The sequence below is a fragment of the Saccopteryx leptura genome, chromosome 3, assembly GCF_036850995.1.
Source record: "Saccopteryx leptura isolate mSacLep1 chromosome 3, mSacLep1_pri_phased_curated, whole genome shotgun sequence".
Lineage (NCBI taxonomy): Eukaryota > Metazoa > Chordata > Mammalia > Chiroptera > Emballonuridae > Saccopteryx > Saccopteryx leptura.
The window spans coordinates 5,607,021-5,619,863 of NC_089505.1; the positions used below are offsets into that span (position 1 = coordinate 5,607,021).

The following is a 12,843-nucleotide window of genomic DNA, read 5'->3' on the forward strand; positions in this document are numbered from 1 at the left end:
CTTGTCAGGACTGTTCCCTGTGCTCCCCGTAGATAGAGCTCAACAAGGCTAAACGTCATCTTTAAAAAACCCTGACGATTTATTCTGAAAGGTAGTAAAGTAAAAACTTAACTCTGAGTGAGGGTGAGGCTTCTGTAACCTGATCGGAGTGTCAGTTTAGTTTGTTCTGCACGTGCTGGTCTTCAGAGAACATTTAAATAGCATGTATGACAGCCTCATCTGTAAGACTCTGAACAACCAAGGTGCCACAACCGTGCATTAGTGCTGCTTCTCGCTCTCCCCTCCTGCCTCAGAACAGAAGTGCCATGTGCGCTCTCCCTGCTCAGCTCAGCACAGCGGTCCGTGCTGGTTGGGCGCTGCATCTCCTGTTCCCCACAGTGACCGACGGACTTGCCAGGCCATGTGCTGTTGGCTCACCCCGTGGAAGCTCTTCCTTACAGCTGCAAAGTAAACCTTTGTTTTCTTCCTCTAGGCTCAGCCACTGAGAAAGGAGCCTGAAATAATCACTGTGACCCTAAAAAAACAAAATGGAATGGGCCTCAGCATCGTTGCAGCCAAGGTAGGCCCAGCGGGGTCCGGGCAGTGGGTGGAAGCAGGTATGTGGGTGCCCACCGCCCGGGGGGCAGAGGCGTCCACTTGCTCTCTGTGGACAGGAGCACTGCAGCCCCGTGAGCCGAGCGCTGCTCCCTGTGCGGAAGGCGGACCAGCGCGAGGGGTGTCGCAGGGCGGAGCAGGGGCTGCTCAGGAGGGGTCCGTGTCGGGGCAGAGGCACAACCTGACCGCCACACAGGCTGGAGCGCCAGGGCGGGGGGTGTCACTGGGCGGAGCAGGGGCTGCTCAGGAGGGGTCCGTGTCGGGGCAGAGGCACAACCTGACCGCCACACAGGCTGGAGCGCCAGGGCGGGGGGTGTCGCAGGGCGGAGCAGGGGCTGCTCAGGAGGGGTCCGTGTCGGGACAGAGGCACAACCTGACCGCTACACAGGCTGGAGCGCCAGGGCGGGGGGTGTCGCAGGGCGGAGCAGGGGCTGCTCAGGAGGGGTCCGTGTCGGGGCAGAGGCACAACCTGACCGCCACAGGCTGGAGCGCCAGGGCGGGGGGGGTGCGGTCACGCAGCGCAGACAGACCTGTGCCCCTCTCCAGTGCCGGCGCCTGAGGAATCGGGGTGCCTGGTCAGCAGGGGTTTCTGGTCTAGCTCCTGGTCTGGCTCCGGCGGGCGTGCAGGGCCTGGGAAACCGTTCCTGACCTGGCTGTGTGTCCCGGTGACACTGACTGCTAGTCCTGCGTCTGTGGGGCACATTCTGCAGCAGCGGAGCGTCAACCAGCCTTGGACGGTCAGCTGCTGGACAGAACGGGGGTGCTCTGGGGCAGGGTGTCCAGCAGGACAGGGCTCTGCAGGTGCACCTGGGGACTCGCCCGGCACCGGCAGGGAGACCTGAGTGAGAAAGGGGTGTTAACTGACTGTAGCCTGGCCAGGCGGTGGCGCAGAGGGTGAGCGCTGGACTGGGACGCACAGGACCCAGGTACGAAGCCCCAAGGTCGCCAGCTTGAGCACAGGCTCACCTGCTTGAGCCCAAAGGTCACTGGCTTGAAGCCCGAGGTCGCTGGCTTGAGCAAGGGGTCACTCAGTCTGCTGTAGTCCCTTGGTCAAGGCACATAATGAGGAAGCAATCAATGAACAATCAAGGTGCTGCAACGAAGAATTGATGCTTCTCTGTCTCTCTAACTTAAAAAAAATAAGATTAAAAAAGGTAATTGTACAACCTTGTAGTTGGCAGGTTGGGTTTGCGCCTTGTCCTGTGGGCCCAGCGGGAAGTGGACAGAGGGGAAGTGAGGAAGCTGTTGTGTCAGCAGCCCTAGCAGAGCGGTGAGGGCAGGACGAGTTAGGAACCTGGGCTAATAGCAGAGGGTGAGGGCAGGACGAGTTAGGAACCTGGGCTAATAGCAGAGCGGTGAGGGCAGGACGAGTTAGGAACCTGGGCTAATAGCAGAGGGTGAGGGCAGGACGAGTTAGGAACCTGGGCTAATAGCAGAGGGTGAGGGCAGGACGAGTTAGGAACCTGGGCTGAAGGGGTGTTCCGATTGGAATGAACTGGAACAGCCTTTTGGGGGGTGGCTGGCAGCTGTCGTCTAGGGAAATGATCTGGTTCTGAAAAACAAATCTTGTAGGGTCAGCAGAGGGTAGGCCCCAGCCCGTCACCCACCTCAGTCCTGAGTCCCTGCTTCCTCCCTCTGGCGAGGGCCGTGCACACCGGTCATCCACAGACCATTGCGATGGTGGACTCGGGGTTCAGACACTGGAAATGTGCAAGGAGGGGTCAGCTGGGGACTTGCTTTTGGTCAGCAGCTGAATCAAATGCCCATATTAAGGGGAAAAATTGGATAAAACATTACCCTACTGCACTCAGATACAGGAAAGCTTAACCTCCATGTTTTCTGATGCCCGTATGTACGAACTGGGAAGTCAAACTCGTGCCACTTGACGTTTCAAAGAGTCCCCTGAAGTGATCGGGCCCTCCGATGACCAGCGTCTGTGTTGTTTCCAGCTTAAAAAATAGCCTGTCAGCAGGAAGCTTCCAGCATCTGTGCTGCCCAGTCTGCTGAGGTCAGTGCCCTGACCCTTCTCTGCTCCGCGTCCTGAGGCAGAAGGGACGGGTGCCACGTGCCAGTGCGGCCCACCGGGCATGCCTCGCCTTTCCTCTCGCCGGTCTCCGCCTTGTCCGGCTGGCTGCCATTCGGCAGTGGGCCGCTGACGAGGAGCCACGCTGGAAGTCACAGACCAGCTCTGTTCTCTGCCTGCGACATAGGCAAGATGGGAGAGGAGGGGCCGGTGAGGAGCGGGCGGAGAGCCCTCAGCTGCCAAGAGGCCCCGCCGGAGGCCGGCAGGGGGAGCAGTGACGTGTCCGAGTCACAGGGAGGCCTCTGTGGGGACGGACGCAGGAACGCAGGGCTGTGTGCGAGTGAGCGTGCTGTCGGGGGAACAGGCCTGAGCCGTGACCCCTGCCCCGTGGGAGGACAGCTGTCCCCAGAGTCCTGCAGGGACGCTGTGGGGTCATTTGCAGTCTCCTCAGCCCTTGCCAAACCAGGCTGAGGGCGCTGCCCTGTCTGCCCGGTGCCCGCCTGCCCGGTGCCCCGCCTGCCCGGTGCCCGCCTGCCCGGTGCCTGCCTGCCTGGTGCCCGCCTGCCCGGTGCCCCGCCTGCCCGGTGCCCGCCTGCCTGCCTGCCCGGTGCCCGCCTGCCCGGGACGGGCCACATGCCTCTCCGTGCGTGTGCGTGCAGCCCCGCGGTCAGTCCCCTCTCAGCCCAGCCTCTGCTCACGGGGCTCCTCCGGCAGCCACTGGGGCAGGGAAGCCCCACAGTCAGGAGTCCTGGTGCTGTGGGAGCAGCAGGTGACTGTGGCCTCGCTGTTACCAGGTGGTTGTGGTCAGAAGTCAGTAGGCACAGGTGCTGCTGTCCACAGCCTCGTGGTCTAGGAGTGCATGGGCGTAGCTCAGGGCCAGGTCCTTTGTCATCTCTCCTAATACTGGAATGAGCTTGCTGAGAGAACAGCTGGTGGCTGGCTGCAGCAACATTTATTTCAGAAGAAACTTGAGTGTCTGTTTTGACAGTTGAGGGTTGTGTCCACTCGTTAATCCTGTAAGTCTCCAGGTTTCCTGTTCCCTGTGCTCATACTCTCGAGAAGGTTACGGAAAGTAACTGTGTGAGTCGTGTTTCTCGTTAGGACACCGGGCCGTGGGGCTGGGCGTGATGGGGCCGTGTCTGTGTGAGTCGTGTTTCTCGTTAGGACACCGGGCCGTGGGGCTGGGCGTGATGGGGCCGTGTCTGTGTGAGTCGTGTTTCTCGTTAGGACACCGGGCCGTGGGGCTGGGCGTGATGGGGCAGTGTGTGTGTGAGTCGTGTTTCTCGTTAGGACACCGGGCCGTGGGGCTGGGCGTGATGGGGCCGTGTCTGTGTGAGTCGTGTTTCTCGTTAGGACACCGGGCCGTGGGGCTGGGCGTGATGGGGCAGTGTCTGTGTGAGTCGTGTTTCTCGTTAGGACGCCGGGCCGTGGAGCTGGGCGTGATGGGGCAGTGTCTGTGTGAGTCGTGTTTCTCGTTAGGACGCCGGGCCGTGGGGCTGGGCGTGATGGGGCAGTGTGTGTGTGAGTCGTGTTTCTCGTTAGGACACCGGGCCGTGGGGCTGGGCGTGATGGGGGTAGTGTCTGTGTGAGTCGTGTTTCTCGTTAGGACGCCGGGCCGTGGGGCTGGGCGTGATGGGGCAGCAGCGGGACAGACAGACGGATGAGACAGATAAACGTTTTCCCGCCGTCGCTACAAGGCAGAGCGTGAGGGACGTGCACACCTGCCCTGGCTGGACACTGGACACTGGACACATGAGCTCTGCATGGAACACGCTCCCCCCTGGAAGCGCCCCCCCAGGTCTCCCGCAGCGGGGAGCCCTCCTCTTGGTCCTGCCCGTCTCAGCCCCAGTGGGCGGGCCCTGGGGCTCCTTCCTGCCCTGGGGGGTGCGGCACTCTCTCCCGAATCAGGGGTTTCCGTTGTTTTTGTTTCCAGTATAGCAAATACTTGTTGCATTAAATAGTATCTATGCATTTAGAACTGAAGGAAAAGGAATGCAGTTGTTTGATGAGAGATCACAGATCTCGTCCTCAAATGTGTCAGGACTTGCAGAGTCCTCAACATGTAAAGAACACGCTCACAGAAATCAGGGGACCGGGACCTGCAGACACCCCAGGACTCAGACTTTTGTGGAGAGCGTCTCCACCAATGAAATGAAAGGTGGTTTTGCATCTCATTTGCATAATCAACTTTTTTTGACTTGTCGCTTGCTTTTCTGATTTTCTTGTTTAATAGCTTTTCTGATTTTCTTGTTTAATAGCTTTTCTGATATTCTCGTTCAATAAAAGTATCAAATGCTTCTTTGTTTTATCGCTTCATATTCGTTTTGAAACGCCTGTTTGTGAGCCGTGTACTTGAATGAGGGTTGGGGTGCGTTTGGCTCTCGGGACGTTCTCTTCTCCCCGGGAGTAGTGGTCATCCTGGCGGCCACTTGACTCGTGTGGGTGCTGCTGCCTTGGGGGACAGGACAGAAAAGTGTGACTGGGTGGCACGGGTCATGGCTTGCGGAGGGCGTGTGGAGTGGCCGTGGGGCTCCGGAGCAGACGCCTGGGACGAGCACCGCGCGCGGGGCCCCCCCCTCAGGTGTGCCGAGAGGCGGCAGACTGACCACAGAGCACAGGTGTGGGCGTCCCCTGCGAGGGCCCAGCCACACGCACGGTGCTCTTCGGGCCGTGGTCTCTGCTGTCCTCGTCAGCCAGCAGCCTCAGAGCAGTCGGCGCTGGTGACGTCGCTGTGTCCGCCAGACTCGTGCGGTTCCTGCCGGCCCCAGGTCCCGATGGAGTGATGGAGCGGGGAGCCGGCAGCCCGGGAGGGCTCACCTGCAGCCATGGTGTGCTCAGGTGGGCTGTGCGAGTCTGCGCAGGGGCTTCGTGGGGCGTGGCGTGGGGCGGCTCAGAGTGTGACGGGGGAGGGAGCTCTCACCAGTTTTCCAGTGGAGGTGGCGGTGTTGCCGGGGCCGTGTGGCGGCGTGGACAGAAGGCTGCGCTGGCGGCTCTGGCTACCACATGTGCTAACGCAGATCTGTGGGGCGACGGCTCTCGGGGCGGTGGCTGCGGTGGAACTGGTGGGTGAGGGGAACTAGCCAGCGTGCCCGGTCCTCTTCCACACCTGGTGTGGGGCGTCGCTTCCTGAGGGCGGGCTGCTGGGAGCCGCCCGCTTGGCAGGGGCCCTCGAGTTCGGTGGTGAGCATGCTCACTCGAGATTTGGGGTGCCTGTTGGCTAGATAAGGAACATGTCATCTAGTACGGAGTGAAATGTGTGAGTATGGAACTCAGAAAGAGCCAAAGGTGACGTTTCTGGGCCGGCTTCTAGATGGTGCAGAGCAGTCTCTCAACGGCTGGTCTGCGGACCAGTCTGAGAGAGGTCCCCCCCTGCTGCCGTGTGAAGACTGTAGACCCAGTGGTCTTGGGTGAATTTGCTTGTTCTCAGGGTGATTTCTGCCTAGCGGTCCGCTAAGTCATTCTGTTGTCACCAGTCCCCATGGCTGACCACGGGTGCAGTCAGGAAGCAGGTCGGGAACGGTCTGCGGCTGGAGGGCTGCACCCGCATGCAGCACGGCTGCGAGGCGTCCCTGCCTCTCCCTGAGACGCGCTGTGCTGTGGTGGGCAGCTCTGAGCTGCAGGCGGAGCCGGGCCCTGCCCGCCGGGGGCCTTGCCGCCCCGGGCAGACAGACCTCCCTGGGCCCAGCACAGCGATGGGCGTGCGGTGCCCTCGGAAGGGGCGGGGAGCCTGGGAGACGCTCTGAGCCTCAGGTGGCCCCACGCGGCCCTCACCTGCCTCGGGGGTGCTGTCGTCGCTGCGGGGTGCACCCCTTCCTGCAGGAAGCCTGGCGCCGTGCCGCGCTGCGTCTTCCCGGAGCCTCGTGTGCTGGGTGGCGTCTGCGCTGAGCTGTGGTGGTCTGTCCCTGGCCCAGGCTTCCTCTGTGTTTTCCTAATTAGCGTGCGGCTTAGCTGCTGGGAGCTGGACGCTGTTCTGACGTGGAGCTCCCTGGTGCCCCGGCCACGCCGCGGCTCCGCTTATGACATCCAGATGATCTGGAAGACTGTGTGCCGTGCACTGTTGAAAACAGGGCTTTGCAGAGTGAGCACGCTGGTTTTTACTCATCTGTGGGACAACACGCTGCTTCCTGTTTGGATTTTTAAAATACAAACAATTCCATCCTTTTTATTCCTCTGGCTCTTTTTAAAGTTTAATAAAGTACAAAGTGAACAAAAGTCAGAGCTGGCTGGTTACGTAAGTCTGAGTGTCCGTGTTGAGTGCCGCGCAGTGTCGCTGCGCCCAGCTCAGCGCAGTGCTGACCCGGCTCACCGCCCAGCTGTGCCGGCTGCTGCTGACGCCGAGAGAAGTGGGCCGTTGTTTCCCGTGGGAGCAGCCGGGGTCCTCGCTGCCAGATGTGGTTCTCTGTGGTCGGGAGAGCGGGCCCTGCGGTGAGTGTCCTCAGGGCGCGTGGGAGTGGGTGTTCCCGTCTTCCGAGAAGGTTCTTTCTTCATTGTAACTTGTTTAAACCTGCCACTAATTAACGCTGTGGAAGCAGCCTTTTAATGCAGCTTGTGGTTACATGCCCGGATGTTTGTTGCTTTTTGTTCTAATGCTGCAAGTTCTTAAGGTTCATAAAAATAGAAGGCTCCTCTATGCTTTTTACAAGGAAAGAACAGTTTAATCCTGCTGATTGTAACACAGTGGATATTGCTTGAAATAATTGTAACTATAGCCACTACTTTGCCGAGGATATACACAGAAATATCCATGACTTAACTTTGTCTTGGCTAAATAAGGTGGTTATTAAAACGGTCGGCTTTCTCTAAAACCTGTTCTTTTCAAAGGTAAACATAAAATAATCGTTTTAAAAGTTCTTAAGAGTGTTTTACTATTTTACTTAAAAATAAATGGTTAATTCAATAGTGTCTTAAAGATAGTTTTATTTGTGCTTTAAGTATTTAAGTCTTAGCTTAACACACAAAGTAAGATTCCTCGGAGGGGAAAAACAGTTGACTAGCATACCACCTTCTCACACATGAACTATAATTTAGTGCTTTGAAGAATTTAAGCCCTTTATTGTGTGTTCTTTAATGTTCTCCTTGTGACCCCAGGGGAAAACCTTGTCAGAGAAGGGAAGTCGGGACGTTCCAAGTCCTTCCCAGGGTCGTCCGCAGTGCTCTGTGTGTGCGGTTAGTTCTCCGTGGAAATGCCAGAGATGACTGCTGAGCTGGGTCAGCTGACCCGGCACCCTGCACGAGCAGTGCCCACAAGCTGGGAAGTAGTATTTTATATTTTAAGTCCAACAGCAGAAATGTAGATTATATAAAAGGATGATGTTTTCACCTGTTTCATGTTAACAGCCTGAGTGCTGATTCGTAGGGTGGCGGGACGGGGGCTTCGAGTGGCGGGTTCAGTAGGAGCCTCGGTGTTGACTCGGCGAAGCAGAGCCTCCTCCCACGTGTGCTCAGAGAGGACGGCGCTGTCGCTGGGTCCGCCCTGTGCAGGGAGCCTTCAGGCCCCCCGACCTCGCCCAGGCACCCTCAGCCGAGGCTTGAAGGTTGCGGGGCGCCCCTGTGTGAGCTGTGTGGGAGCGTGGGGGGCTGTGGGGTCCTCTGCGTTGGTCTCGGCTCTTTGAGTCACAGATCACTTTGAGGGTCTCAGGAGAGCTCTGGCCTCTGCCCTGGGGGCATCCGCACAGGGCACGTTGGCCTAGCTGTCGGGCACGGCCCTCCTGCAGCCCGTCTGTGAGACCCAGCTGGACAGCTGCAGAGCCTCCTGTGCGGTTCCTTCCCTTCATTTCATGGAGGTGGGAAAGGTGGATGTTGCGATATCTTTTGTTTCGCAACCGGTGCAAAGAGTAAACAAGTGAGCAGAGCTGGCCTGGAGCCCAGCTCACGGAAGTCAAGCTTGAACTTGCTGCCCCACCCCCTCCACCCCCGCCGGGAGCACCGCCTGCCGGGAGCACTGCCCGCCGGGAGCACCGCCCGGGTACCTTCTGGTGCTGAGCATGAGTGTCTCACGGATGAGTTTTCACACTGATCATTTCAGAATTAAGGTAACATCAACCAGAAAGAGAGCTTTGCAGTGTTTTCACACTCGAGTCTGAGGGTTCCTAGTTACTGAATCAGAGCCGTCTGTGTGACTGGAAGTGCTGGCTCAGGCTGGAGCAAGGAGGGCGGGCAGGGCCCTGCCGAGCGCCTGATGAGTTTTAAATATCCCTGGGCCCTGAGGTCATCCCAGCCCGCGTTGCTCTGGGGTGGGAGCTGCGGTCCAGTCTGTGGTCCGGCCTGAGAACAATGGTTGAGTTCCTGCTGCTCCGGCTGCCTATCTTTCTTCCTCCTGCTGCCTTTCTTTTTTTTTTTTTTTGATTGTGTTTTAATGATGTTTTTATGTTGTTAATCATCTCATCCGCCCTCTCACTTGGAGCCTGCCCCTGGAATGTAGGGAGCCCGCGTTCCTTCCGACTGAGTCTCAGTGTTGGGAGGTGAGGTGCCTGTACTTTGAAGTCTCCCCAGAGGTGAGTGAGAAGAGTTAGGGAAGAAGAGGACTTGGGAGCAGCCTCTCCTTGTGGCCGTTTCTGCTCGGACACAGAGCCGCCGCGGATGGGTGCGTGTCCTCCTCGGTCCTGGGGAGGGTGCTGGGGGCAGCGAGGGGTCGTGCCGGCCTCTGACCATTCTGTAGTGTTTGGGGGCCTTTGTCCGTTCATGTCCTGCCCCTCTCTCCCCCGTTTCCGCTTCACCCTCTCCTCCCTCGCCGCCTCCCAGTCCCATCACGGTCTCCCTGTCTCCCAGGAGAGGAAGCAGTGGCCGCGTGCAGTGTGCGCTTGGTGCTGAGATCACACGCAGCCATCTTCATTGTTGCGTGTCCGTTGTTTTTTATAAGGACAAGGACCTGGGTCTTTGCACGCGTTGCAGTGCCTGGCTTAGCGTGTTTGAGTCTTGCTCTCCGGTTGCCTGCAGTGGTGAGGGGGGCAGAGGCCACCCCGGGGCGTGTGCGGGAGGGCCGGGTCCTCGCGGACCTGAGTCAGCTCAGTGCAGAGCGGGTGTCGAGCTCTTCGTGACGCCCCTGCCTCCGGGAGAGCTCAGTGCGTCTGGAAGACCCTTTCCAAAAGGAGTCTCTTTGGCTAAATGAGGAATGGGTGATTCCGGATGATCATGCTCATTCTTTTAACTTTGCAAATAAGAAATACACTAAAAAAATAAGTTTTTCACATTCCAGTTTAGGTACCTTTAGGCAAGCAATTCTTAAAATTCTATAGCCTTTTTATACGTTTATGTTGTGTTCTCAGTTTTCACAATTGGTTACTTGTCCTGAGCCGGGCACTTGGGGTGTGGGGGGACCGTGCTGTGTCCCGCCATTGCACACTGTCTTCCTTGTCCTGAGCCGGGCACTCGGGGTGTGGGGGGACCGTGCTCTGTCCTTGTCATCCACACGCTGGCTTCCTCGTCCCGGGCCGGGCACTCGGGGTGTGGGGGGACCGTGCTGTGTCCTTGTCATCCACACGCTGGCTTCCTTGTCCTGAGCCGGGCACTCGGGGTGTGGGGGGACCGTGCTGTGTCCTTGTCATCCACGCGCTGGGGCTGGGGCTGCCGACACCCACGGGCTGAGAAGCCTGTCCCTCCCAAGCGCTGTCTGGTAGAGGGGAAGGTGCCCACAGCCGTTTTACATTTTGTATTAGCCATTTTGGAAAAAAACAGGTGAAATTAATTTTAATAATGTTTTATTTTATGCATTATGTCCAAAATGTTCTGATTTCAACACGTAGTTACTGTGCATTAATTAGAGAGCTTGGGCATATGTGACACTTCCTCACACACACTGCAGCTGGGGGGGGTGGCCGGGGGCTCCGTCCTGGGCAGCACAGGCAGATCGTCTCACCAGCATCTGAAAAGCGGTGCTTGACGCTCCTTTCGTCGGCTTTGGGGCCGTGCTCCACGGCTCGTGTTCCATCCGCTCACTGACATGTGATACAAGAGAATGACAGCGTCTGGATCCCGTTCTCTCTCATAGAAAAGGCACAGAATTACCATGAGCTGAACTCTAATTGTGTGTGTGTTAGTCTGTATTGTGTACAAACTAGAAGAATTATTTTAATAACTTCTAAGTTCAGTCTAGATTAGTGTGTACTTTATTGCTAAAACAGACATAAGTGGTTTACTATTTCTGAAATTAAAGTTTGTACCATTTTCTTTATAGTAGTCTACAACATTCTTGTTTTTATTCAAAGTGGGGCAGACATCGTGACCTTCTTGGTTGCAGGAGCTGCTGTGCTGTGTCAGGGGCAGTGTGCTAGGACCTTCCAGGAGCTGACCTGTTCCCAGGACAGGTGACAGCAGAGATGAAGCAGAGCTTATGGACTCGCTCCCCAGACAGGGTGGACATTCCAGGCCAAAGCCGCTGTGGGCCGACTGGGACATGGGATTACCTCTGAGCTGGCCTGAGTCTGTGCTGTTTGGGGTTGAGAGTAGTTACCCGTGTGGATCTGAGATGGCACGCATGCACAGGGGGGAGGGGGTTCAGTGTGGATCTGAGATGGCACGCATGCACGGGGGGGGGGGTTCCGTGTGGATCTGAGATGGCACGCATCCACGGGGGGCGGTTCCGTGTGGATCTGAGATGGCACGCATGCAGAGTGGGGGTTCCGTGTGGATCTGAGATGGCACGCATGCACAGAGTGGGGGCTCCGTGTGGATCTGAGATGGCATGCATGCACAGGGGGTTCCGTGTGGATCTGAGATGGCACGCATGCACAGGGTGGGGGTTCCGTGTGGATCTGAGATGGCACGCATGCACAGGGTGGGGGTTCCGTGTGGATCTGAGATGGCACGCATGCACGGGTGAGGGTTCCGTGTGGATCTGAGATGGCACGCATGCATAGGGTGGGGGTTCCGTGTGGATCTGAGATGGCACGCATGCACAGGGTGGGAGTTCCGTGTGGATCTGAGATGGCACGCATGCAGAGTGGGGGTTCCGTGTGGATCTGAGATGGCACGCATGCATAGGGTGGGGGTTCCGTGTGGATCTGAGATGGCACGCATGCACAGGGGGTTCCGTGTGGATCTGAGATGGCACGCATGCACAGAGTGGGGGTTCCGTGTGGATCTGAGATGGCACGCATGCACAGAGTGGGGGTTCCGTGTGGATCTGAGATGGCACGCATGCACAGGGAGTTCCGTGTGGATCTGAGATGGCACGCATGCACGGGTGAGGGTTCCTCAGCGTGTTTCTTCTCCAGGTATTCACCCCTAGTTGTGTTTTTCTAAAATAACTTCCTGCGGACTGTAATTTCTCTGTACAGCAGTGGTAGTTACAATTTCTTCATGGCCAGTTTGTAGCTCTGAGCTGCATGGGAATTACAGACAGGATTTGATTCGGGTGATTGCAGAATGGAGGTGGGAAGGGGCTCACGCCCCGAGAGGCGGCCTGCAGCAAGGGCACACGCTGGTGGGAGGGAACGTGGTCGTGGGAGGCGCTGTGCCCAGAGGCATGGGGAGCACTTCCTAGGAGAGCGGTGTGGGTGGAGACCCCCTTTGGGAGAGGCAGTGCCAGTCGGCGTCTCGATGCCTCTTAGAATATTCTAGAGCACATTCCTTACTCTGCACCACCTTCCACAAGAGCTGCCAAGAGTAGTTTTTAAAATGGGTTCCATGATGCCTTCCCGATGACTGAGTTAGAGTTAACTTTAGTGACCAGTCTTAACAGACCTTTTAGGCACTGACGCATCTTTTTTTGAATTGAGGTCTCTATCACCTTGGGAGAAGGACTCCTTTTCTGACGAGGGTCCATCATTTATAATGGGACTTGCTTGGAATGAAGAGAAATGACTGAACTTAGAATTTAGGTAAATGACCATCATTTAAGAGAATAATCTCTCTCATGGCTCCAGTGTGATGCTTTCTCGTCACACGTTCGCTGACAGGACCAGGTCTGAGTGTCCCTTTTGGAAACAACACACTTGGTGCCACAGTCAGAAATGCTGAGGGTCTCTAACTCTTTGAACTGTCTATAATTCTCATGCAGCTCAGAGCTATAAACTGGCCATGAAGAAATTGTAACTATGACTGCTGTACAGAGAAATTACAGTTCCACAGGAAGTTATTTTAGAAAAACACAACTAGGGGTGAATAGTAAACATGCTGAGGAACCCCCACTCTGTGCATGTGTGCCATCTCAGATCCACACGGAACCCCCACTCTGTGCATGCGTGCCATCTCAGATCCACACGGAACCCCCACTCTGCATGCGTGCC

At 57.1% G+C, this 12,843-nt stretch overlaps 1 protein-coding gene across 17 annotated transcripts in view; it reads left to right on the forward strand.

Annotated features, from left to right (window-relative positions):
- The window catches only part of AFDN (afadin, adherens junction formation factor), a 150,382-nt gene that overhangs the window by 109,870 nt on the left and 27,669 nt on the right, over positions 1-12,843 (forward strand). For all 17 annotated transcript variants that reach the window (XM_066372832.1, XM_066372838.1, XM_066372840.1 and 14 more), the window contains one exon: positions 473-559. In XM_066372832.1, coding sequence (XP_066228929.1) covers positions 473-559 — 87 coding nt within the window. The remainder of the gene's footprint in view (positions 1-472; positions 560-12,843) is intronic.